At 36.7% G+C, this 26,324-nt stretch overlaps 3 protein-coding genes across 3 annotated transcripts in view; 1 reads left to right on the forward strand and 2 right to left on the reverse strand.

Moving 5' to 3' along the window:
* Positions 1-7,914, reverse strand: part of iqgap2 (IQ motif containing GTPase activating protein 2) — a 68,459-nt gene extending 60,545 nt beyond the window's left edge. Inside the window, exon 1 of the mRNA XM_056233353.1 lies at positions 7,682-7,914. Coding sequence (XP_056089328.1) covers positions 7,682-7,727 — 46 coding nt within the window. The 5' untranslated portion in view covers positions 7,728-7,914. The remainder of the gene's footprint in view (positions 1-7,681) is intronic.
* Positions 1-26,324, forward strand: part of ifngr2 (interferon gamma receptor 2) — a 187,631-nt gene that overhangs the window by 78,671 nt on the left and 82,636 nt on the right. The window lies entirely within an intron of this gene.
* sv2ca (synaptic vesicle glycoprotein 2Ca) overlaps positions 10,475-26,324 on the reverse strand; it is a 60,171-nt gene continuing 44,321 nt past the window's right edge. The window contains exons 6-14 of the mRNA XM_056233362.1: positions 24,242-24,331; positions 22,637-22,747; positions 22,466-22,554; positions 22,214-22,378; positions 21,963-22,096; positions 21,635-21,838; positions 21,379-21,538; positions 20,038-21,233; positions 10,475-10,488 (exon numbers count right to left, since the gene is read on the reverse strand). Of these exons, the coding sequence (XP_056089337.1) occupies positions 21,050-21,233; positions 21,379-21,538; positions 21,635-21,838; positions 21,963-22,096; positions 22,214-22,378; positions 22,466-22,554; positions 22,637-22,747; positions 24,242-24,331 (1,137 nt within the window). The 3' untranslated portion in view covers positions 10,475-10,488; positions 20,038-21,049. The remainder of the gene's footprint in view (positions 10,489-20,037; positions 21,234-21,378; positions 21,539-21,634; positions 21,839-21,962; positions 22,097-22,213; positions 22,379-22,465; positions 22,555-22,636; positions 22,748-24,241; positions 24,332-26,324) is intronic.

Consider the following 26,324-nt stretch of genomic DNA (forward strand, 5'->3'; position numbering starts at 1 on the left):
CAGTTTTTATATAACAATATATTTTAAATAAAACCCATGCAATTTATTTGGGTAGTTATTTGTATGTGGTTGTTGTGTACAATAAATGTTATAAAAGTGAGTTGACAATGCACAATTTATTTGAGCAGCTGTCGATGTGACAGGTGTGTTCATCAAACGTAAATATTTTAAATTTTATAAGTTGGCATTATCCCTTTTTCACTGGCGGGGACTCCAGACAGATGCAATATCTTCCTCGGCACTTTAACTGTTTGGTCGCTGCAGCGGATCTGAATTTCAGGGTCTGATTAACACGGTAAGTTGAGCAAATTTAGCCGAATGACTGGTGATGTAAACTAAAGTCACAAAATCGCTTACTCCACTAGGGAGCTGAGGTTAGGTTTGCAAATTGTATAGCTAGCTATCCTGCACACATGGTAAGCTAAGATGGCTGCACAGTGTGGTCGATCGGCAGACAACAGCAGCAGTGTTTAAAAACACATACAAGTTACGTATGTAATAATTAGTTGCACAAATGCCCTCAGTTATATTTTTAGATTGCACAGATTAAATTTCGGGATCATATGCGATCGAAACGGTCGCAATTTCGAGCCTTCAGGCAATAGTTGTGCGGGCAAATAAGGGAAAGTAAGATGTGGTGTTTTATGGACAACACTTTGTTTTGTGTGTTCTGTGTCTTTGACAGAACTCAGAGATTATGTTATTATACTTTTGCATTACTAAAGCAGATGCACAGATTAGACTGTATGTATGTTTAGTAGTCTGTCTGATTTTAGAGATTTGATCCACGATATTTTAATGCTGCATTGTCAATTAATGACAGATTTTTGGTCTAGATTTTTATACTATTTCTAACCTATTACTTAAAGAAGTTACATTTACAACTGATTTTTTTTAACCTTATTTCTAACATCTAACATTTTCCCGGTCTTTAGATACCCAAGCACTTTTGTTACCTGGGGTCTTCGAGCTTCACATCCAGGTAAGACAAACTTCAGAATAGATTCAATTACAATTAGATCAGATTATACGTGTTCTGTAAGTCCAATAGACGTTCAGGGAATCTCCATACAAGGTTAAAAACTAGTTCAGATGTGGACATATTTTATGTAATTTAATGTCTAATTTAGACAATTTAAACTTTTTCTGGACCAAACACTTTCAGGATGCATTAAATTAAAACTCATGTTTATTTCAACGTAATTTCTAATTGCAAAGCAACTCTCAGACAGTGTGTGTTTGTCCAAAAATCATGAAATCATTACTGTCTACTTAGGGCAGGCAGCTTAAGGTCCCTGGTTCGAATCTGATTTCTCTCATGATCCAAATATGTATAAATGACAGATGCTAAACTGTCTAAAGGTGTCAGTGCGTGTTTGTCCAAAAATCATGAAAAGAAACTTCACTGTCTGTGAATTGCTTTGCAATTACACATGAAAATTACATTGAAATAAATGTGAGTTTTAATTTAATATATCCTGAGAGTGTTTATTTGGTCTAGAATAAGTATAAATTGTCCAAATGAGACCTTAAATGATGTTGAAAATTGTCCACATTGTCCACATCTGAACTAGTTTTCAACCTTGAATGGAGCTTCCGTGAACGTTCATTACAGAACACCTAAAAAAAGTCGTAAAAACGTTCATTCTGGCTCCTCAGTGGACGTCTTTTCAATGTACGTCTTTGTGACAAAGACGTTGAAAAGATGTCTTTTGGACATAATTTTGCTTAGTGGGTTTATTAATATTGTGATGATATGGGGTGATTACATTTGCTCTGGAAAGATATTTAAACTCTGTAGCTTAATTAACAGTAATGTGATGACCAATCAGGTACAGGCAAGGACAATTGCATTTGTTTTATTGTAATGCATCCTTTGAACCAGAAAAATACAACACTCATGCTAGAGTAGATCATGATATTTTAGTACCCACACTCTATGGCAGGGGTCTCAAACTCAAATTAACTGGGGGCCGCTGGAGGTAGAGTCTGGGTCAGGCTGGGCCGCATCAAGTATTCCACAAAAAAATAGTATTCAAGTATTCCAAAAAAGGAGCACAACTGATCCAATCTTCTCAATATTTATTAACGTTTCTTCTGAACTGTTCCTCTGAATTTGAACATTCCTTTCTGTACATGATTGGTTCTTCATGAGCTGTCCTTCTGACAGTGGAAGTTCATTTTACAAACGTTCTTTGTCTTTAACACATATTTGTGATATTTATATTTGCTTATGTCCTTTTTATTTTCTTTATACAACACATTAATGATATTGAATGTTTTTTTTGGAAGGCACATTTCCTTTTATTATACTTAGAAAAACAATTATTGCTTTTGAAATACAAATATTTGCAGTCATGTCTGCCCGTCTTATTGAATTCTTTGTATAGTGTCTCAAATTACTATACTATACTACAAAGCAAACCTTCTTATCAACCTGTTGGACACATATTACAAGCTCAAAGTGATTATTCTCACATTGTTTTAGAGCAGTGTCTCTCTCCAACACGTCGCTCGCGAGCTACCAGTAGCTCGTGGCCTGATTGGTGGCAGCTCGCCAAGGGGCCGTTCACATATCGCGCTCACATATTTTGCGCGCTCAAGTTCGTAATTTCAAATGTAGGCGCGCGGCAAGCGCGCTCATAATTGAAGCGACGCGCTCATTTTTTCCAGGCCCAGTATGTTTGTACTTCGCGGTTGTCTATGACAACTATTGACAACAAACCCTCCGTAAGCTGTCACGAGACTATCTATGGTAGCTCATAAGGGATACATTTTTTTTTTTTTTTTTTTTTTTCGCGGCACACGCAACGACGGGCCGCACTAACATTAAACTTTAATGTCAAGTAGGGGGCCACAAAATATCACCCCGCGGGCCGCAAATGGCCCGCGGGCCGCGAGTTTGAGACCCCTGCTCTATGGCATTGTCATGGTAGACTTCACTCTGGTCACATGTTCTAGTCACAGTATCCATCTTGTATCCACCACCTTTAGCAACAAAAGTACAATTTGGACTTTGTGTCTTATCTCTTCTACCTGTCTGCTAATATTCATCTCATTTCCTATTTGTCTGACCAAACTCTTGTTTCTTTTTTGTCTCCAGCAAAAGAGTCGGGCTGAAAAAGAGGTGCACGCTGAGCTTGGCAGTTGCCCACTGAAAATTGACATGTTTCATCACCCCGAAACGATTGGGATTATCATATAAGGACAGCCCGTGGTCAGAGGTGTGCCAAACCTGTTGAAAGCATGCTGCCTCCTGTTTGAACTTACCTATGCTCTCGACCTCATGTATCCCTCAAAACTGGTGTATACTTGATATATATCAGAGGCTTTTTGTAGGATTGGACCCTGTGCGTCCTAAACCATCATCATGTAATTTTTGACATTGCAGTTCCAGAGTGATACAATGTGATGTTATGGCTCACATTTACCTTGATCCAAACATTTCAGATTGGGCAGTTTGGATATTTCACTGTACCGTTCAGAACAGGTTGAAAATACACTTCTACAGTGTTTGTTTTATATTAGAGTGTACATGTGCGGCCACATTTATTTGCTGTTTTGTAGTCACTGTTAAAAGTGACACTGGTTGACATTGAATAAATTATATATTGTCTTCAATCTATCTTCTCATCTTTTTCTTCTTCAATTGAATTTGTAATTGTTATTGACAATTAAAAAAAAAATATTAAAATGTTTATTCACATATGATTAAGTTAATTTTACTAAGAAAATAAAGTTCATAAAACCTAATTAAAATGAGTACAGGTTACTTGTAGCAACCCATAAATAAGTTACCTGTACCAAGAAAAGTAGGTTTATCCAACTGAGTAATACTAGTACTATTAGTTAACTCAACTTGATTTTGTTGCGTTTCTATAAAGTAATGTTAAAGTGTTCAATATACTTAAAAAAGGCTGCAAGTTGAATCAACATAAAACATCCAATGCAGCCACTTGCCTCACTTTTTATAAGTTAGATCTAGGTATTACTTTTTACAGTGTGGTTCTTCAAAAACTTCTCTTTTGAAATCTTCATTTTAAGGCCCTATATGGTTAAATCCCAGAGATATGGAGATCCAAATGTGACTATGTTCAATGTTGAATGTTACCTATTTTCACTGGTTGAAAACCAAATGTGGGTCACTATGCATGCATACAGCTAATACTTATTGTATTTAAAGAATAATCTCTGAAAAACAAATAATATTAAAAAGTGAAATATATATTGTTTCCCTATACTAGAACATTTACTTGTTATTTAATCATTTATTTTAATGGCATGGAGCTGACACTTACTGTACAAACACTCACCAACCACAATCATGTCAAAAATCATGTTAAAATCAAGACTGGATTTCAAATTTGGATTCTATTTTGAATTTAAACTGCTAAAAAAAGTTTGTGAAGCCCTTGTTTAACATGCTGTGACCCAACACATTAACATGACACACTTACAGATCAACTGTCAACCACATCTCACCATTACAAGACCATCTATAAGAGCATGCAGAATTTCACAATCTGTTGCATTTACCACAGAGTTCATGATTGATTCTGAGAACCCTAGCAGATGTAGTGGCACTCACGTCAATTGGTTTAATAAGTTATTTGATTATACAATCGCCCATCCCGTGACTGAAATATATGGTGTATCACCACAGCCTGGTGGAGCCCAGGTGAAACATCAATAAAATAGTAAAATATGACACTTATTATGACTCTTAGTGAAGTAGGACACATCCATTCTCAAAAGCAAAAGACAAGTTCATTCAAAAAGAAACCTAAACGCACCTAAAGAGAACTTGTGATGCTCTGACACACAACGAGAAGCTCATTTTTACCTCTGATAAGATCAGACCGAGCACAAGACTGTCCAACTACTAAGTGTTTTCACAATCCTCACTCAACTAGTAATAATTAAGCTTGCTGACACACGGTCACATGCTGGCCTTTGTTCGAGTAAATGAGATTCAGTCCTGTTATAGCAAACAACCCTGTCACACAGGCTCAGGCTTGCCAGTTAACCTCCGTGGGGATTCATTACGTAGGTCAGCTTTATTACCTTAAATCTGTCCCACAGACAATAACTCAATATTTTGAAAACATGGCAACAAAAGTGGGTTCTCATAAAGCATCGGTGCATTTCAAATATTATAATCAAAGAAAGAACAATCCAACGGCCACTTGAGGAAACATCAGAGATTCAGGAGCCGGTTGACTAAGATCTGATGTTGCACTTGCAACATTATAGTAATAGATGCTACTATTCTAAAGTTGTGGTGTCAATAAGATTTAGAAATTAAAACTTGTATTCAGCAAGGATGCTTTAAATTGATCAAAAGTGACAGATAAGACAATTATAATTTTAGAAGATATTTATAAATTATGTCCTTTATGAATTCGTCAAATAATTTTAAACTCTTTTCAGCACTGGTAATAATAATAAGAAATATTTCTTGAGCAGCGAATCAGCATATTAGAATAACTTCTGAAGGCTTATCTCAAAATCGTTCAAACATCTTAACACTTTTGAACAGTAATGTACATTGTGCCAGCAACCGCACCACACTTATAGTGGTTGTGAGGGGAACATCTGTTAGTAAACTGTGGCCATCCAATCTCTCATATCAATATGTGTCACAGCTCCCTCACATGATAATGAGATGCACTGTATGGCATTTCAGTTTTCATTGCTCAATATGATGTCATTTCCTGTATCCTGCACAGTCGGTCCTCAACCAAAGGATGCCATCCCTTGTGATGCACACTTTGACCCAACCATTTATCTTCAAACAAACAGCATAAGACACAGGGAATAGTTGTGAACAGCTTTTTGAGTTAAATCCAATATGAGAATGTGTTGTCATATCTAAAAATCAGCTTTTTATGAATAAAAAAAGCAATTAATAACAAAAATGCTAATACCCTAGATAAATCAGCAGAATGAAACCAGCAGCCTTGTCAGCAGTTTAGCTGGAATGTGATCTCGGTGCCAGTGTTGACACGAGTTAAGTAAACTTCATTTAAAGAGCTGACAAAAAGTGCTCAAGTAGATCTTTCAACCTTGATTTGATATGGTGGAGTTAATCTCAAACTAGCAGGTTCTGATGCACAACCACTAGTAGTTCACACCAGAATCAAATGTGCGCTACGCAAACAGCATCTTGAACATTCTTAATCATTCTAGATATACACCGTATAGACGTATTGTCAGCATGGCGCAATGTGTGTTTAATAAAACCTGCACAGATAAACTCCTCAAACAGAATTCCTCAAATATCTGAACTGTACAGACTGTCAGGTGATTTTACAAAGGGCAGAGGTAATGTTTAACTGGAGAAAACTATCATGGAGCTTCTCTTTGCTCAGGCCACAGCATGAGATCTAATGCCAAAAATACACAAGCACCTTTCTGAGGCAACATACCATCAGGATATGTCAGGAAAAGTTCTGGGATCTAGCTCAGGACAGAGGACAAAATAGTTGCATATTTGTAGGGTTCAAAAGACATTTTTAATGTTTCAGAAAAGTTCTGTTATCAATTACTCGCCCTAATTTGTTCCAAACCTCTATGTGTTTCTTTTTTTTTCTTCTATGGATATCGACTGATAATCATATAATTTTAAACAGTTTTCACACTTTTCTACTTTATCAGTTCAGTCTACCTCTGAACGTTAAGGGATAGTTCGCCCAAAAATGAACATTTTGTCTTCATTTACTCGCGCTCAATTTGTTCCAAACCTCTATGAGTTTCTTTTTCTGTTGAACACAAAATAAGATATTTTGAAGAATGTTGATGGACCCCATTGACTTCCATAGTATTTTTTTTTTTTTTCGTACCATGGAAGTCAATGGGATCCATCAACTGTTTGATTACCAACATTCTTAAAAACGTTTTTGTTTTGTGTTCAATAGAACAAAGAAACTCATACAGGTCTGAAACATGTTGAGGGCGAGTAAATTATGACAGAATTTTCATTTTTGGGCAAACTATCCCTTAAAACTTTGAAGGAATAAGTAACACTTATTTAATGTATTGTTTCAAAAAAATGACTCAACTCTTTACCAACCGCCAGATCTGCATATCAGTAATCGAACACAGAAATAATCAGTACTGTCTGTATATCAATCTTTCATCTCTAGATAAAACTTGCCTTTGTGTTAAATACAACTAGTGAGAGGCATAGGGGTAACTTAAAATACACATTTCCAGCACTCTAAAAAAAAGCATGTTCATGTAACCTAATAAAAGTTAACTGACTTTATTCGAGTCCAAAATATGATTTAAAATCAGCAATGCATTAGGTTACACTATTGAAAATCAATCACATCAGGTCAGGTAGAAATAGATCATAAGGCAAAAACTACATGCTACCACATTTTACAATGTGCTTCGAAATAATTCTGAATAATCATTGAGAAAATATTTTGTAAAAAAATACATTTTTTTTTAAAACATACATATTTTATTTTTTAAAAATTGTAATTTTTTTTTTTTTTCAGGGGGAATCACCCAAAAAAACATGACTGATCATGGATGTCAGATTACTGTTGCAGGCCAACTGTCATGGACATTGGGCACTACAGTAAATTCACATTCAATTTATACTCATTTCGTTTCATAAAATTAATAGAATAGTTACATATAACTGACATGAAGTGAAGTGGCTCTTACTTACATCCATATCGAGGTCTGATAGAGCTTACACCGTCTTCATGGTACATCCTGCTTCTTCTGAAACTCTACTGAGCCTCTACCATAAACTGCGCGAGGACTTTCTCACACTTACTTCAGACTTCTTTCTCAAAAGAGCAAAACAAAATCTACTCCTTTTGCATTGGTGCCGAGAAAAGCGCCGTACCCATTAGTATTGAGAAGCTTTCGCTTACTGCGTCTCTTCCTTTGCCTGTCAACCTGATGAAACCCCCTGTGAGCTGGCGCTGAAGCTCTGAAACTGACACTGAATGACGCGGCTCCACCTGCTGGCGCGTGACGCTTCTGGACTCAACACTTATTTGCACTTATTTGGGGAATATTGGCCCCAACAAGTGTTTGGACACTTACGCTATACTTAAAAGTATGAATGAAATTGGATTATAAAACAAAACGTGATCAGCTTAAATAAATAAAGATAGAGCATACAAACAAAAGCAAAAACAAAACAGTTCTCTGTACATAAACAAACAAACAAATAATTTCAAGGTTTTGAATGATAAAATGATACATAGCAACGCCTGCTGTTACTCTGTGTGAAGTAAACTTACTAGGGGACTGACTTAATATGAAAAAAACCCCAAAAAAACATGGGACATGATTAAAAGTCATTGCAAAAATGCTAGTTCTGAGGAAAATCTCAAGCATTATTTGTGCAGATGCCTCCTGGTTTTATATTATGTATAATTCAATGATATAGAGACATATCTAAGTGTGACTTAAGTGTTCAAAAGTACACAAATACTTCCAATTACGGTTCATATCCCTTTTGGCCTAATACAATGTATTTGAATGGTATAATTTCATAGACGCTTTATTTTAATACTTCACACTCAAAGATATGTTTCTAAACAGAGATCAAGGCCTGGTTTCACAGACATGGCTTAGATTAAACCAGGATTCGGCCTTACTTCAATTAAGACATTTAAGTAGGTTTTATAAACATGCCTTAGAAAAAAAAAACATTTCTGTGTGCATCTTGAGACAAAACAATGGCACAGATAGGTATATTTTAAGATATGTCAGTGCAAGTTGCTTTCGGTTAAGACTGCTCAAACGTGCATTTTAGTCGGGGACTAAGTTTAAGTCTTGTCTGTGAAACTGGGGGTAAATGTGACAGATGGGCTCCGCTTCTCCTTTTAGAGTAAAAATTCTATAATATTTTCATGAACTAGCAAGGTATGCCGAAACCACACTTCCAGCAGATGTCAGTGTTGTACTACATTTGAAGATCCAATCCAGAACACAACATAAAATAGGGTGAAAGTATGGGAAATTTGGCATATTTTGACAATTTATCTATAAGTAAGGCTCAGTTTATCAGTGATCTTTGTGTGTTAAAATCAGAAATGTTGTCCTGCTACAGTATGTGATGAGTAGAGCCCACTAGGGTCCTTCACTAAGTGTCCAGAGGAGAGGGGGCCAAAAGATACATTTGTTTTCTCGTTTTTAGGATTGGTACTGAACATTTTTCCCTATAAAGTCTGTTATATTACACTTTTAGAAAACATCATTTTTTTAAGCATGAAATGGAAGTTGTGATAGTATTGTCTTCCCTATTGTGATATATCTGAGTGGATAGTTGTTTGCTATTGCTGTGATCTCATGTGAGCGACTCACACCAGTAAACACATCATCAGAGAAGAGATGTTGCTGCAAGAGGGAGGGGGAAGTTTTTTGATTAAAGATTACGAGGGCACATGAATGAACTAGCTAGCCATGTATAAATCCCAGTTGCACAGGTGGGGTGTAACCCATTAACAAGCTATGCGATTTGATGTAATTTAAATTTCTTGTATAACTTCTATTTACTGCCTTCATCTGTTCTATATTTAAATCATTCTGGGAGAGATGTGGAAAGAAATGCGTGTCTGCTGTGTTGAATGTGTGTTTATTGTCTTTATCTCATTGTTTCCATAATATTGTTGCATGGATGCAGTTGTCAGGCACCAAATAGTTAGTTTTGAATTCATAAAAATAATTTCACTAGACAAAGTTCATAATTTATTTTTATTGCCATTTTGTTGAAAATATTTACATTTATTACAGCTCTCTGGAATACTTGATTCTGAATGGTCAGTCGCAGTATTAGCAGTCAACGCTAGGTGTTCACGCGCTATATTGTTTACCGTTACGAGATTCCGACCTGTAAAAAGCATCTTCCTACAATTTGTAAACGTGGAATTTTCTGAGAGCTCCGATTTCTAACTCACATGACCGCTGCAGATTCATATTGGTCTTGATAGTTGCCATAGAAACACATAATTCTGAGTCATCTCATAATTACGGTAATTACAACATGGCGTGAACACAGCCTTAGTTTGCAAGAGAGTGATTATAAACAAAATGAGTCGGTAAAAGCGGACTAGTGTGTAACGTTAGATGAGTTTTCCTGTTCGGTGTGATAACGTCTAATCTTCCCAACAATCTTTAGTCCCATTTAGCCACTTCAACCGCCTTTTATAAGACATGTAAAAGCTTGAACAAAAATACTGAGGTAGGCTATATGGTGTGTTTTAAAATGTAAAATATTTTGAGCTTGTGTTAACCACAGACAGACCTTATCCAGGGGCGGTTTCTTCATTTGGGTGATGCACAACCACCAAAGTAGCTAGCCTGGTTAAAACCAGACCATTCTCAGTTGTAACTGAGGTCTGGCAAAGCGTCATAGACAAATCATTTCCAGAGGGGCGTCACCAACGGACGTCGCGGATAGACCTAAAACCAATCAGAGCGATGAAGGAGATGACGTATGCAGAGCGGCAGAAACATCTCCGAGTGTTGTTCTTTGCTCGGTTTTTAACAAAAAGGAAACGTTCAAATCGCTTAAAACAGACGCGATAGCTGATTCGAACGAGTGATATTCGACGGCGGCATCCATCTTTGTAATATAGGCTACAAAATCTGCTTCAAAATCCCAGCGCTGTCGTCATCGTGTAAAGCCCGCCCCAACGTTTCTGATTGGTGCCGCGATTTCGACGGATTGGAAATGGGCTTGAATGAGCTCTTTGCCAGACTAACTTTCAGAGCAAATCTAAATTTGCCGGAAGTTGTCTGGGTTTTCCCAGGCTACCACCAAAGTGCAAAAAGGACGGATTTTTTCAATCCCATTCACATTCAACCGCAGAGTTACAAGCCTGTTGCTCTGCCTCGGGATAAAGTCCAATCAGCGTCAAGTCGCGTTCTGTGGAGTACCGCCCCTTTTTGGGCGATTTCCCTCTGGCCGAGAGTTGCCCAGGGTTCCCATATAGGCCTACTTCCATAGAATTTTTTTTTTTTTTTTTTTTTTTTGAACTGCAGGCACTGCAAAGCATTCTCTATTGGTTCCGGGAGGACTAGAACTCTATGGAACTAACGTCCTTTCGTCATCATAACCTTAACTTGTGCAGCGATTGGTGGAAACAACCTCTATTAATAGGCCTACTATTTAAGCTGAAGTGACATCCAGTAATTTCCTCAGTGCATACCTTACATTTCACGGACATATTCTCCATCTGTAAATGTTTGAAAATCAAGCATTCCTTCTGCAAGCTAAACTTGCACGAGCGCGCGCGCCAAACAGACGAAGAATATGAGCGCAATAATTCCGACTAACATAGAATATGAGCGCAATAATTCCGACTAACATAATTCCGACTAACAATCATCAACACTAAAATATAAATCCTTTTGCTAAAATATTTGTTGTTGAATATTTGTTGTTGTTGAAGAATATAAATGTGATAGGCCTATGTGTAGAATTTCAAACCTACAAGTGTATTTTTATGATAGCGGTTTTGTTTTTATTTATTTTCATTTTAAGTTTAGTGAATTTAACTACTTCTTTAAAAAGCATTATTTTGTTTTTAGATTGGAATTTTACGATGTTAAAATGTAATGTGATTTGATTTGACCCTTTTTTTGCACATAATAGACAGACTTCAAGGTTATATTCACTATGTTTGTTTTCATAGCCTTCAATATGAATATTTTTTTTTTTTTTTTTTTTTTTTTTGCCATATTGCCCAACCCTACCTTATGGCATGCTTTCAAATGCTAAATTTTCCACCTTTTAGCTAAGCAGTAATGATACATTATTATCACTGTTAAATGGTTATTTAACAATTAGCCTACATTCAGTCCTGCAGTACTAATTCGGTTTGTTTGCGACAAAACAAAAACCCATTCAAAAAGCCCACTGACTTCAGCACAATGGAGTGCTAAAATGCTAAATAATTTCCTACAAAAATACATCATCCCTTCAGGAAAAGAAACACCTGACAAACCCATACCTAACAAACATGCAACCTCCACACAGAAAGACCTCCTGGCTCATTCAAGGACTTGAAATGGGGAGGCGAAGGGCTCCCCTTTTTTTTTTTTCTTACCCAAGCACTCTGGCAGCTTTAAAGTCGACTTTCTTTCTCTCCATGTTGCTCTGCTTTAACCAGTTTCTCTTGCCTTTTCCTTTACTTCCAGGTCAAGAATGTTTCCAAAGTAATTCGAGTAACATTTGCTACAAAAAATAACAGCTGACCATTACAACAGTTTTGAAAAATAATATTCAATACAATGAAATTAATTAAAATGTTACTTTACAATCATGTTCTGTGACACTATTTTCTCTTCCTTCTCACCCCAGTTTCTATCAAATCCTCCGGCAGATCTCAAACTCATTATTTTCTTCTTTCTTCATAAGCCCACAGGAAGAGTGCGGCGGTTGCCATTGCATGCCTTACGTAAATAATAATAACCCTCTGGGGTCCTTCGGCCCAAATGGACCCGAAGCATTTAATTTTTTTTTTTTTTAAATCATTGCTTTATCGGACTGGTCCGAAATTTGGTGACTTTGTTGGTACTTGGCATATGAACACCCCAAAAAATTGGGGACAGGATTTGAATAGTCTAAGTGGTTGTAAAAAAAATAGTCACACTCAGGACCTTCGGGTCCAAATGGACCCGCATAGGAAATGAATGGGAAATTGGCAAAAATGTGAAAATACAGAGTTATTTTGTGCGTACAAACTACAAATCAGCCACGATCCAGAAAAAAAGCACACAACAGTGAAGGGGTGAATCTATAAAACATCAAGAGTGCAAAACAGACACATCCACACACACACACACACACACACACACACACACACACACAAACACACTTTTATACACATACACACTAATAAATTCAGATTACATATGGGTTTTGAATTTTTAAAATGCTCAGTTTGTCCACCAGATGGCATCCATCTCATTTCAAAAATTGCTTTCATGAGGCCTAGGCTTGACTCTAAAATGAAATACAGCTTTAAAAAAAATTTAAAACAATTAAAATATTTTTTTTTAATTTCTATTATATTCAATGGGGAAAAAATGGGTCATAATTATTGCATTAATATTAATTATAAATCATTTTTATTTTTGAAATTATCTCAAAACACCAAAAAAGAAAAGAAAAAATATTATAAAAAACAAGTTAAAAAAAAAAAAAGATGATTTTTTTTTTATAAATATTAATCCCACCCTTCCGGCCCATTTGGACCCGAAGGTCCTGAGTGTGACTCTGAAATGAAGGACCCCAGAGGGTTAAAAAAAATTATTTCCTTTTAATGATGGGAGAAAAAATCATCAGCAGCATGTGCATTTGTATAATCATTCACATACAAGATTGTCTCTGTCAGACTCAAAACACTGACTGTTTAGATTCAAAACACACAAAAAGCTCTTTCTCAGGCCGCACTAGAGTGTTATTTTGGAAGCAAAAGTCACCAAAGCATTTATGAACTTAAAAAAGAAGAGAATTCAGTTTACAAAGGTAGATACGAGTCGGTGCAAGAAGGTTTCGTTCACTTAAAAGATTAATTGAAAACACAGATAGCCTATATGACAGGGTTCCTGCACACTTTTGAAAGTCAAATTTAAGGCTTTTTAAGACCTTTTTAAGACCTGAAGAAATCAAAATTAATACCGTACATTAGGGCTGTGCAGTATTGACAAAAATATATCTTGATATTTTCAACGTTTTGTTGATAATAATTAGATGATATTTTACTGATTGTGTTTTTGTGCTGGTGCCATGGCTGGTTTAGGTCTATTGTTGACAGCTGACTCACGAAGATATTCATATTTTTCATATTCTATGCTGTGGTCAGTTCACAGCAGTGACAGAAATTAATATTTTAATTAAGGGGCAATATTTGCCACCTTAAATTGATTTTTTCAGGGGCATTTTCACCTATATATGGACATTTTTTCTAAACTTATTTAGAGTTATGCATCACCTTTAATGTCAAATACTATCATTCAAATTAAATTATACAGTAATTATACAATAATACTTAATTATATAATAATCATACAGTACCACTGTTACAGTCAAATTAAATCATTCAATCAAAATCCATCTTTGCAGTGCAGAGGTGACAGAAGCGGCATCAGAAGTGGCATTAATTTATTTACACTCCATTTACAACTGCATAAATAAAGCTATGAGATATATATTTTTAAATCAATATTCAATATTTAAATATGAAATGATTTCTAATTTTAACATTTTATTTAAAGGGTACTTTAAATATGAAACCGCAGCGGCAAATCACTGTCTTAATAAGTGAGTCATTCATTCAACCGATTCGTTCAAACGGCTGATTCATTCGGGAAAGAAGCAAGTGATTCGTTCAAAACGCGGATTTCAGTCAAGAAATAATCGCTGTCGGTTGCATTGAGACTCTGCTACGGTTTCATTTTGAAATTAAAGTCGGCGAAATAAAGGGAAAACAAACAATATTGACAATATTGTGTCTAAAAAGTAACTCAATGTTAACTTATTGTTAATTTAACTGTTGTATAACATAAATATCACACTTGGAATCGTGCACGGGAAAACGGCACTCTTTCTGATGTGATATTCTAATATAAGAACATAATATGATATAAATATAAGACAAAAACTAACTTGGGGACATAACAGTTACACCGCACACATCACGCAGTGAAAGCACGAGAGACAAATGCGATGTCAGCTCGCAGTGCCTCGTACATTGTTAAAACAATGATTGCAATATCATAAAAGACAATACACATCGCACACCATACGCACATAAAGAATGAACTTACAACTGAACTGACATTTACGACCTTTCTTCTCCTTCTCTCCTCTCGCGTGCAGGAGACAGTTATGCTGCCGCGACTCGCGAGTGACGCGAAATGTCACGTGAACTAGCAAATCCACAAAGATAGAATAATAAATCAATAAAAATACGTACGCTAATTAGATGGTTTTAATTTGGAAAGCTTTTAGATATGTCTAAGTCAAAGTGTCATCTAAAATTTAAGACCTTTCATAAGTAAAAATAAGACTTTATAAGACTTTTTATGGCCTTAAATTTTAAAAATCTAATTTAAGACTTTTTAAGACTTTTTAAGGATCCGCGGGAACCCTGATATGACCAACAAACACAGAGCAGTTCCAAGAAGTTCCTAATAATGCTGGCCTTGACAGACACCACTGCATACATACACTGAATATACCCTATTTAACTGTAAATGACGATGATAATGGTGATAGAGAATCATAGTACATGTAACAGAGCTTATGCTGCTCTAATTGACTTACTGCTGATATCAAGTGTTGTTTACATTTAAATGAGCCTCAACATTCTAAGTCAGTAGCAACAGAAGTTGACATTTGAAATCAACACAACTGTCCCTGCAGCCTTGAAGTCTGATCATACGTGCTACACGCTCTTTACAACTCTTCAGTTCAGTAAGTTTCTTCAATTTGTCTAATTTGGGAAGCTGTTCTTTGGTCATCAGCATGCGTCGCTCAAGAAGAATCAGGGCTCGTTCCACACACCTGAGGGGATTCTTGGAGGAGGGCGTCTCTTCCATTCAAGATCTTTCACAGCTGGCAGCAGTCAAGTTAGATCACAATTACAGCTGCACCTCTGTGGAAGTTCAAAGACCCAGCGGTTTAGAAGAGCGTTACCTACAGAACGCTGCTGTCCTTCCCGACATCCATCCAACAGCCTCAGTCTCTTCAGTGGACGTGTGTCAGCAGGAAGAGCCTGTCTCCATCCATGGCTTCAGTGTGCAGGGCTACCAGGACATTTACCGCTCTGTGGTGGAGCCCATGAGGAAGACACGCTCTGGTCGGCACCATCCCTACAGCCTTGAGCTGGGACTGAAGATCAAGCAGCGGCTGTGGGAAACCCTCAACTGCCCTTCACTGGAGGAGACGGAGCAGCCTGACGGACGCGTCCTGATCACGGAGAGCTTCTCCACACCCAGCAGAAGAAGCTTCGCTCCACGAATCGATGTGGACATCAGTGAAGAGCCCCTGCCTGAGGAACCCAGAAGAAAGAAGCCCAGACACTGAGTGGTCAGTGTCACATGGAAGCTGGAGTTTCACACAGCAGGGCGTGTTCATGTAAATATTGTATATAGTTATAGAGTGAGTTTAAATTTATAGAGTAAGTTTTATAGTTTGAAGAGTACGTTTTTATTTTGATGAATACGTTTTTAGCACACTGCTATGAGATTGTTTGGATGCTTTCGGTGATTTTGGCTCCTCCTAAGTTGTTTTTAGTGGTTTTTAATGCATTGCTACATGGTTGTCACAGTGTTTGGGGTGGTGTTGACGTGTTTGCCAAGGTTTTCTGAGAGGTTGTTAGCTTGTTGCTGTGCGGTTGCTGAACTTTCGGAGTGGTTTTTCATGCATTGATACGTTGTTGATGGGATGTTTCGAGTGGTTGGCACTTGGTTGATACGTGGTTGATGGAATGTTTCGAGTGGTTGGCACTTGGTTGATACGTGGTTGATGGGATGTTTTGAGTGATTGGTTGATTTGCGGATTCCTTTATCCTGTTAGGTTAGGGTAGGTTAGGGTCCCTCACACGGTTTGCAGCTTGACGTGCTGTGAGGGCTTGTGTGCATCAGTGATGCTGAGAGCTACACCGCTGGTTCTTCACAACTACTGGTAGGGTCACCCATAGTGGACAGGTCTCAGCTGAGGTGCCAGACGGAGACAAACCACCTTCTGGACAGGAGATGGATTGGCCTGATGTTCTTGGCAGAAGATCACAGTCTTGTGACAACGGCAACAACACCAGAATTACCTGTATGGAAGAAACTTTAAACTGATTACATATGTGGAAGTCATCGTTGGATCGAGGAAAGCAACTGTTCTCAGAATGAGGAAACACAGAATGGTTTCATATCGGTAAAGGTTCTTTCTTTCTTCAGCACTCTTGTAACAGCGTCCATCCAATCAAATTTGAGGGCCGGTAATTATATTATATTTTATTGCTTCTTAAATGCTATGCGTGTGGTAAACATTAAAAATAAATCACTTCTGAAATGGTTTCTAAATTTAGGCATATAGGCTATGATCACGTAAATTGATTGGAGCATTGAAAATTATGTAAACAACAATTACTATATACTGTATAACAGGTAAAGCAGTAATCTAAAATTCTTAAACCAGAGCTTAACACAGCAGACTGTGCTTTGTAACATAATTATTAACTGATTATTATGAATAATCAAAACATGCATGTTAAACACAAAAACTAGTGCTATCAGTCATATATTTAATCACAAACTAACGTTTTATCCTTAAATATTTAATCACAAACAATCAGTTTGAAATGCTGAAATTGAATTTGTATTTAATTATTTTCCTGTCAAAATGCATTTAGTTTCTTCTTAATGAAAGATCACAGAATATGTAGGCCTAACAATGTTGTATTAACATTTTACACAAAGCCTTACTAAAACTAACATAAAAAAAAACATATATTTATAACACACGTATAAAACACACGACTAAAACAATCACAGCGTGAAAAACAGCATCAGAAGCTCAAAACTATTACACTGTGTTGTCGGTAATTGTCACAATTTTCACTACACCAGAGCGTCGTTTCAATATGTTGTTGCATAGGTGAGAAAATAATAAATAAATAAAATGCATTTTATTCAAGTTGTACTTTCTCTGAGTTTTATTTCTAATGTCTGATTGTATTTTAATATATCTGTATGCAAAAAGACAAAAGGAATTATTATTAAAAATATATATTCTTTTGTTTTTGTACTTTTATTAACAAAACAGCTGAAACATTAATCTAAAATATCTTCTTTTGTGTTCATCAGCTGTAATGATGTGAGGGTGAGTAAATTATTACTTTTTGAGTTACTATCCCTTTAATATGTGAGCTTGATTTCCAGAAGGTTTTTTAATGAAAACCTCTCAGATTTGTGTTCCGAAGATGAACGAAATTCTTAGTAAACACTCACCCCAAGCACTCTGGCAGCTTTAAAGTCGACTTTCTTTCTCTCCATGTCCTTTCTCTTGCCTTTCCCTTTACTTCCAGGCCAAGAATGTGTCCACACTTTAATACTTACAACGTTTCTGATATTGAATCTTTTGACACTACAACAGTCACATCTGGCCAGTCTTTTCTCATGGCCTGAATTCCCCCTTTTCACATTCTAAGGATTTCCTTCAGATTAACAGGCTCAGACACTTTTCAACACATCTTTATTACCTTCACAAAATATGACAGCTATATTCTTTTGAATTATTCTGTCATGAAACACAACAGTGCGACATTCTTGGAGAGATGAGCACACACACCCAAAAAGGTTAATACATGCAGTTTTGATTAGCGATGTCTCAGGACGGCTGGATCTTAGGGACAGTGTGTTGCAATGACAAATGAACAATGGAAAGTTTCAGCAATGTACATACATTAAAGCTTCATCCATTGCAGTCACCAAAAATGTAAACACACAGTATTCAGCTTTTGAGTCGATCACTGTAACAATATGTACAAAATATACACGGATAAGCACACATTTACCCATACAAAGATATACACACAAACAGTATGTACTGTTCACAAAGCATACACACATCATTTGAGACAGTGTTAACACTAAAATATATGCACACATAATTAAAAAAGGTTTTCAGATGAAGACAGGCTTAGATCAAGGACAGTAGGCCTAAAGCAATTATTATTTATATCCATAATCTTTATATAATTTATAGGCCTAAATAATGCCTTTACGAAACTGCATAGCTTTGCTGAGACTGAGACAGCATTAAGCAGGTTAGTTGGAAGCCAAATTAGATATTTTTTTAAAAACATCAGTGATACTTTGTGAGGTCTATTTTTCTTACTTTTTTCTTATTGTAGACCTCTCAAAACATTTCAAAAGCTAGACAATAGTTGAACATTATTGATTTATGTTATTCAGAAAACTCTATTTGGCACTGACTGCAAAAGCTAAACTGTAAAATGTGACATTGAAATGTGGCTTGACAAATATTTTACTGCTAAGCATATCAAACTGCTGAGGCTTGTAAGAACTTTTCATTTTAGGGGCAAGTACAGGTGAAACTCGAAAAATGTGAATATCGTGCAAAAGTTCATATATTTCAGTAATTCAACTTAAAAGGTGAAACTAATAAATTATATAGACTCATTACATGCAAAGTGAGATATTTCAAGCCTTTATTTGTTATAATTTTGATGATTATAACAAATAAAGGCTTGAAATATCTCACTTAGTATGTAATGAGTCTATATAATATATTAGTTTCACCTTTTAAGTTGAATTACTGAAATAAATGAACTTTTGCACGATATTCAATTTTTTCAAGTTTCACCTGTATATAGTTATTATTATGAAGACATTATCTATGGGCTATAAAATACAACTGTATAACAAAACCGTTCCACTGCATTCAAAGGTTTGAGGTCAGTAAGCTTTTTAAATGTTTTTTAAATACATCTCTTATTTATTTGATTGTAAAACCGTTATATATTATAAACTATTTTTTAAATTTAAAATAACTGTTTTCTATTTTTAATATATTTTAAAATGTATTTCATTCCTGTGATGGCAAAGCTGAATTTCAAAGTGTCACATTATCCTTCAGAAATCATTCTAATATGCCGATATGCTGCTCAAGGAACATTTCTTACTATTATCAGTGTTGAAAACAGTGCGGAAACAGCGGTACATTTTTGTTCAGGATTCTTTGATAAATAAAAAGGATTATTATGTAGAATCAACCAAATAACACATAATTCTCTTCCCTTGGCTTGTAAATGAATCATGTGTCATGTGGTTATCAAACACATCTCTCTTCCCCTCTCTACAGATTGTAGACCCCATATGTTGAGGCGGGCCCTCTAAACTCCCTCTGCACCAAGTGTCAACAAGATGAGTCTTTGACATTGTACATAAAAGAGGTTTATCACCAGCCTGATTCTTATCAGTCCTTTCTGTCAGATTGTAAGATGGTTTTCATAAATGACAGTGGCAGAAACACACTCTGATATCAATTACAGCAGCTACCTCATGTTCATATGTGATAATGATCGTATGTAGGAGAGGCACAGTTTCAAAAGGCCATTCGCTGTTAGACAAATCACAAAGTGGCAGAACAAGTCAGATACAGTAACACGTGTCTGTTGTACATGAAATAAAATGGACTTTGTTGCTTACAATATAAAGCTTAAGAGCAAAATATACTCCACTTGTAAGTATCTGCAGAGCACAAAATAAGATTTTGGATTTTCATAAATCTGGCTAAAGGGAATATTATACATGTACTTAAAGCATGAGAGTACAGTGCACATGTGTGGCCTTTTCATCAGAGGTTGGAGTACATTGCAAAAGGCGTGATTATAAAAATACTGATGATAATAGTTAAAAATAACACCCCCAAAAATGAATACTCAATGAAATTGTTCTAATAGCAAACCCTAGTCCAATAATGTTTTCAGTATGTAAAGTCAAATTCTGAAACTAGGCACTGAATAAAGAGTTGTTTACCAGTAGACCAGTCTCAGTCTCTCATCTCTTCAGTAACTCTCTGGGTTCAGTCAGCCAGCTGTGATGCAGCTGTGCCGCCGAGCTCTCGGCATATCTGATCATCATCTCTGCATATTTGCAGCAGGTTTGGACGGCTCATTAATAGCTTGTTTTGCTCAAGTCTTAATAAGGGGACATTAATATTTATGCTCACGTCCATTCCTAGGCCGTTACAAACCCTTGAAAAGCCACAAGGAAACACAAGGGTTTTTGGTCGAATCAACCGTACAGTATGTAGGTGCACAAGTTGTGTTATTGCAAAAAGGAAAGTGTAAAGATTGTCAAAATATTTACCCACTGTTTGATGACTAATTGAAAAGGATCTTGTTTTGAGCCACCAACATTCAGCAGACTATATAGAAACACCACTGAAACAGTATATGCATTTATGTAAGTACGCAATGTACCGTGATGATTAATGAGGGTTAAGTCAAGCCTTTTGAGTTTCTCCAGACCTCTGATACAAGGGTTACATGAGGACATTAGACCTGGTGTCAGGTAGTCGCAATCCCACCAAACCTCCGCCAACAAGCACTGAGGAGGCCATAAGAATAGGGATAGCTTTGGTGATGCCAACTAAAGATCCAAAAATCAGATTTCCCATCGCGGCAGCTAGCTTGCACAAGGCATTACAGAAGCCAAATCCAGTTCCTCTGAAATAGAGAGGTGGAGGGAGGGAGGATGGATGAGAAAAAAGGTAAAAAGTTGGTGTTACATTGATATTTAATGGGCTTTGAGATTTGGGAGCTTTGTTGTGTGTCTGTTAGCATATTTTATTATGTATGAGAACAAGCCCACCTTCTGTCCGTAGGGAACAGCTCTACTGTCACAACGTCCAGGGAGTTCCAGGCAGAGATACTCAGCCCGTTGTATAGGCACAACATCCCAATCATCATTGACTCACTGGTGCCAAACCACAGGAAGAAACAGCTGATACCAGACAGGATCATGGAAAACCCTGACAAAACAAACTAAACACTTACAGACTATTCTTTCACACAATGATGAAAAGTATAAATCTCATATATTTTGTACTCATACTTTTCTGTCTCACCTAACATAGACAAGCGGCCAATTTTGTCCATGAGAAGTGCAGACACAATGTTGCCAGGCAGAACAGCCAGTGTTCCCAAGAAATTGACAAAGTAGACCCAGTATGCACTATAATCATCCTCAAACGTCATTTGACAGCCTGTTTTGTTGTGGTAAAATGTGCCGTTTATGACGTCTGTGTTTATCAGTTTGGAATCGTCAATATCTGTCAAATGAATGAATTCATTTCATGAGATTTAAACCACAGTAGAAAGTAGCAAACATGTAGCAAAGTGGTAAAATGCAGAAAAGTGGTCTGTTCTGCGTTCAAAAAGAAATGACAATATTACCAGTGTTGTAGAAGACAGCATCAATAAATGTGCAGTCTCGAAAGAAAGATCCCACCGATGTCACATGCTTAAAAAAGCAGTTTTGAAAGGTGGAATTGATGAAAGTGACGGACTTGAATTTCATACTTAAGAACCTGAGTAACAAATATAGGAAATGAATTACAGTGTGAAATAATATGCAGGCATACACAAAATAAGATTTAGTACATTTATAAGAAGATTACTGTGACATAAGGATTTGAATAAGTCACCTGTCATTTATAAATAAGCTATTAGTGTGTATCTGGTTCTCGAGGGTGAAATTGAAGGTGAAGTCTTCAATGCGTTCGCTGTTATGCCTTTGTACTTTGGAGGCGTATTCATCAGCCTGAAGGTGCTTGATGACGTCAGGGAACCACACAGATAAACCATAATACCTGCAGAAGTATTGGAGTTCTTTAAAGACGGATGGATGGATGGATGGATGGATGGATGAATGGGTGACATAAAAAGGAAGGTCTTACCCAAATGACAATGTAAGCCACACAATAGCAAGTTTCACTGTAATGTCTTTCAGTGGATAATTAAAACACTTCAAGAAGTTCAACCAAATCTGGAAGGACAGAAAAAATGAGTTATTTTCATTTGCATCATAAAAATATCACAAGTATCCTGTAATTTATCGTGAATCTCACCCCATGAAGCTCAGTCTTTATTCTGAAGATCGCTTTTGAGAAAGAGTTGCCGGATTCATTTTGCATCTCGACAAACTCATCAATATGCTTTGGGATCTTAATTCTGTTCACCTACAAAAAGAAACAAGACTAAGGCATATGGGCTTTATTCAACAGAATGTCTGCCAAAAAAAAAAGTATATTTTGTTATGTAATGCAATGAAATATGTTTAAAAGGAATGGTTCACTTAAAAAGTACAATTCTTTCATTTACTCACCCTCAAGTTGTTTCAAACCTGTATGAATTTCCTTCTTCAGCTGAACACAAAGGAAGATATTTTAAAAGAATGTCGGTAACCAGACAGTTGATGGACCCCATTGACTTCTATAGAAAAAAATACTATGGAAGTCAATGGGGTCCATCAAATGTTTGGTTACCGACATTCTTTAAAATATCTTCTTTTGTGTTCAATAGAAGAAAGAAATACATAAAGGTTTGAAACAACTTAAGGGTGAGTAAATAATGACAGAATTTTCATTTTGCAGTGAACTATTCCTTTAAGTATCCAAATAAGTGTTAAAGGAACACTCCGACTTTTTGGGACTTTAGCCTATTCACCTTATCCCCCAGAGTTAGATAAGTCCATACATACCTTTTTCATCTCTGTGCGTGCTATAAGTCTGTTTGACGCACCCACCGCTAGCCTAGCTTAGCACAAAGACTGGATGTAAATGGTTGCAGCTAGCATACTAATCCAAATAAGTGACAAAATAACGCAAACATTTTTCTATTTACATGTTGTGATTTGTATAGTCACAGAGTGTACAAAAAACAAAGTCACCTGAGACACAGACATATTTTAACCGTATAAATACTGGGAACTATATTCTCTGAAGGCGACTATATTCTCTGAAGGCGAAGCACTGCTACTTGGGCGGAGTGATAACCGCAGCACCTGAGACGCGCCGTGGTGAGGAGCAGAGAGCGCGTCTCAGGTGCTGCGGTTATCACTCCGCCCAAGTAGCAGTGCTTCGCCTTCAGAGAATATAGTTCCCAGTATTTATACGGTTAAAATATGCCTGTGTCTCATGTGACTTTGTTTTTTGTACATTCTGTGATTATACAAATCACAACATGTAAATAGGAAAATGTTTGCGCTATTTTGTCACTTATTTGGATTAGTATGCTAGCTGCACATCCAGTCGTTGTGCTAAGCTAGGCTAGCGGTGGGGTGCGTCAGATAGAGTTACAGCACGCACAGAGATGAAAAAGGTATGTATGGACTTTTCTAACTCTGGGGGATAAGGTGAATAGGCTAAAGTTTCAAAAAGTCGGAGTGTTCCTTTAAGACCACTGTAATAGAAAAAAGAAAGAATATGTTTAAGAAGGTATCAAATTTAGAGTATCAAATTTATGTGACAGCTTGATCTTCATCATTGGGCTGCTCACAAAGCCTTGATGCAGTCTGCAATCTGTCTCTATTTCTGAAACTAATGACACCAAAAACATCCAAGAAGCCCACATACAGGGAAGGATGAGACAATCATTCATGAATTTATGCAGCTTTAAAGCATAGTTGGTGCTCTAAGCAGCTTAAAGTTAGTGCAGTGAGGGAATCGACTCACGGTAAAGACTTTCTCGGGCTGTCCACGCGCTCGCATGTTTGTGTCATGAATCTGCTTGAGGATCATCCAGGCCTCGTCGTGCTTTCCCACCTGAAAGGATAAGAAAAATCCCTAAGAGATTAACTGGATTAAGTGGAAACCAGAGCGCTAGATGACAGCCGCCCACCTCTATTGCCACGGCAGGCCCGGGAGAGGGGCGTAGGGAGTCACGACAAGCACGCGTCATTAGCTTCAAAGAGAGTCGTGTTCCCTTAAGTCAAGCTGTTTCCTCAGATTTTCAAGGCATTCAAGTCATGTAAACTGAATTGATGTTCTTGTAAACATGCAGTTAGCAATAAAACAGTAGTTCAATTTACAATAAAATATCTGAGTTACTTTTTTAAATAAGTAAAGCAAGTTATATAGTTATCTCATTTATTGACTGAAACCTCTCCTGTCCCCATGTTGAGAGACATTAGGGACTTTAAGCAACAGCTGCTGATAGAACGGCAACGGCAGCCGGAAGTGCTAAACGGTTAACTAACTGCCATAGCTAAAGAGTGCAAAAATCACTAAGCAACAGTAAAGAGGACGGCATAGGGGATAATTTAATCATCAGACAAAATACAAAAAAATAAAGTGATTTTAAAAAGCAAGAGAAGGGTTGATTTTGGCATTTAATTATATACAGAAACGATTATAATGCCACATAACCTAAAACATAACATTAACTTTCTTAATCTGTCACGTAGTAACGACTACGGCAAATCAGCTGTTCTCCCGTAGTACGGTTACAGTAGAACGTCGCGAAGTAGCAGTTAACGTCGCGCATGCGCAATAGAACGACAGAATGCCGTTGCCGTTCCACCAGAGGCTGTTGCTTAAAGTCCCTATTGGGAGTAAGGTGCAGAGGCGTTGTGTGCGATGTGTAAACTTGATGGATATTGTAGTTCAAGACTAAATGTGAGCATGCATTTACTCATCTCACTTGCACAAAAGCATTCAGTATTCTTAAAAAGAATACAAACAGTAAAATGCTAACTAAAAATATTACGCAAATCTGCAGTAATTAATGTTAAAAGAATACACTTTATGTATTTAATCTCACTTTATTAAGCAATGTCTTTGCTGCTGACCTATGATGATCCAATTCAACCATGCTAATAAGCAAAATGACTAGATAAACATCACATTTTGTGTTTCAATCTTTTTCAATTTATTTATATATTTTTGTCAAAATAAGATTTTTGAACTTTCTTCTCCTGCATCTTACCTATTCTTCTGGAATTTAGAATAGCAGCACAGCTGAAAGGTTTGTTTGAGCTGTGCCCTCTACTGTACAGGTGGAAATTTGCATTTTCTTCAGCCTTAGGCTTATTCATCTTTTGACTTTTGGTGTGAAAGGGCCTTTACATTTGCCAAAAAAGAACTTTTTGTTTAAAAATACAAACAGCCCAGCCCAGATAAGAAAAACTAACGCAAAAGTAACAATGATTTACTTTCCATAAAAAGTAACTAAGTAGCACAATTAGTTACTTTTTTATGGAGTAACACAATATTGTAATGCAGTGTTTCCAATACATTGATTTATCTGTGGAGGCCCGCCACAATATCAACATTGACCGCCACAAACAGATTTCAGTGCTTCCCATTTATTAACTAGACTGTGGCGGCCCGAAAATATATTTAAACTTCTCATAATACAGTAACATAAAAGGTCTTTAATGTCGTGTTTTGTGCCCATGCTGTCAAAAAAATTTCAATCGAAAGCGCGATAAGGCTTTGTGGCGTTTCGCAAAGAGAAGTGCGCAGTTCGCTTATGCGATACGCACATGATCAGCTCAGTTCACAGTGCTTGCGTTAGCATTTCCATTGACTCCCATTCATTTTGGCGTCACTTTGACAGCGAATAACTTTACATCTGAGGCGTTTAAAGACTCCATTTGTCCATTATTTATTTCTAAAGAAACACGACAATGTATAAAGTGCTCCATTACCTTCTATGTTACATTATGGCCCCGTAGAAACAGTTTTAGTAAAAATAGGCTAACGATTGCGTCATAACCACTCGACTCTCTGTCGCGCTGTACAGAAATTACCGTAC

The sequence above is a fragment of the Rhinichthys klamathensis genome, unplaced genomic scaffold (assembly GCF_029890125.1).
Source record: "Rhinichthys klamathensis goyatoka isolate OS25496 unplaced genomic scaffold, OSU_Roscu_1.1 h1tg000369l_1, whole genome shotgun sequence".
Lineage (NCBI taxonomy): Eukaryota > Metazoa > Chordata > Actinopteri > Cypriniformes > Leuciscidae > Rhinichthys > Rhinichthys klamathensis.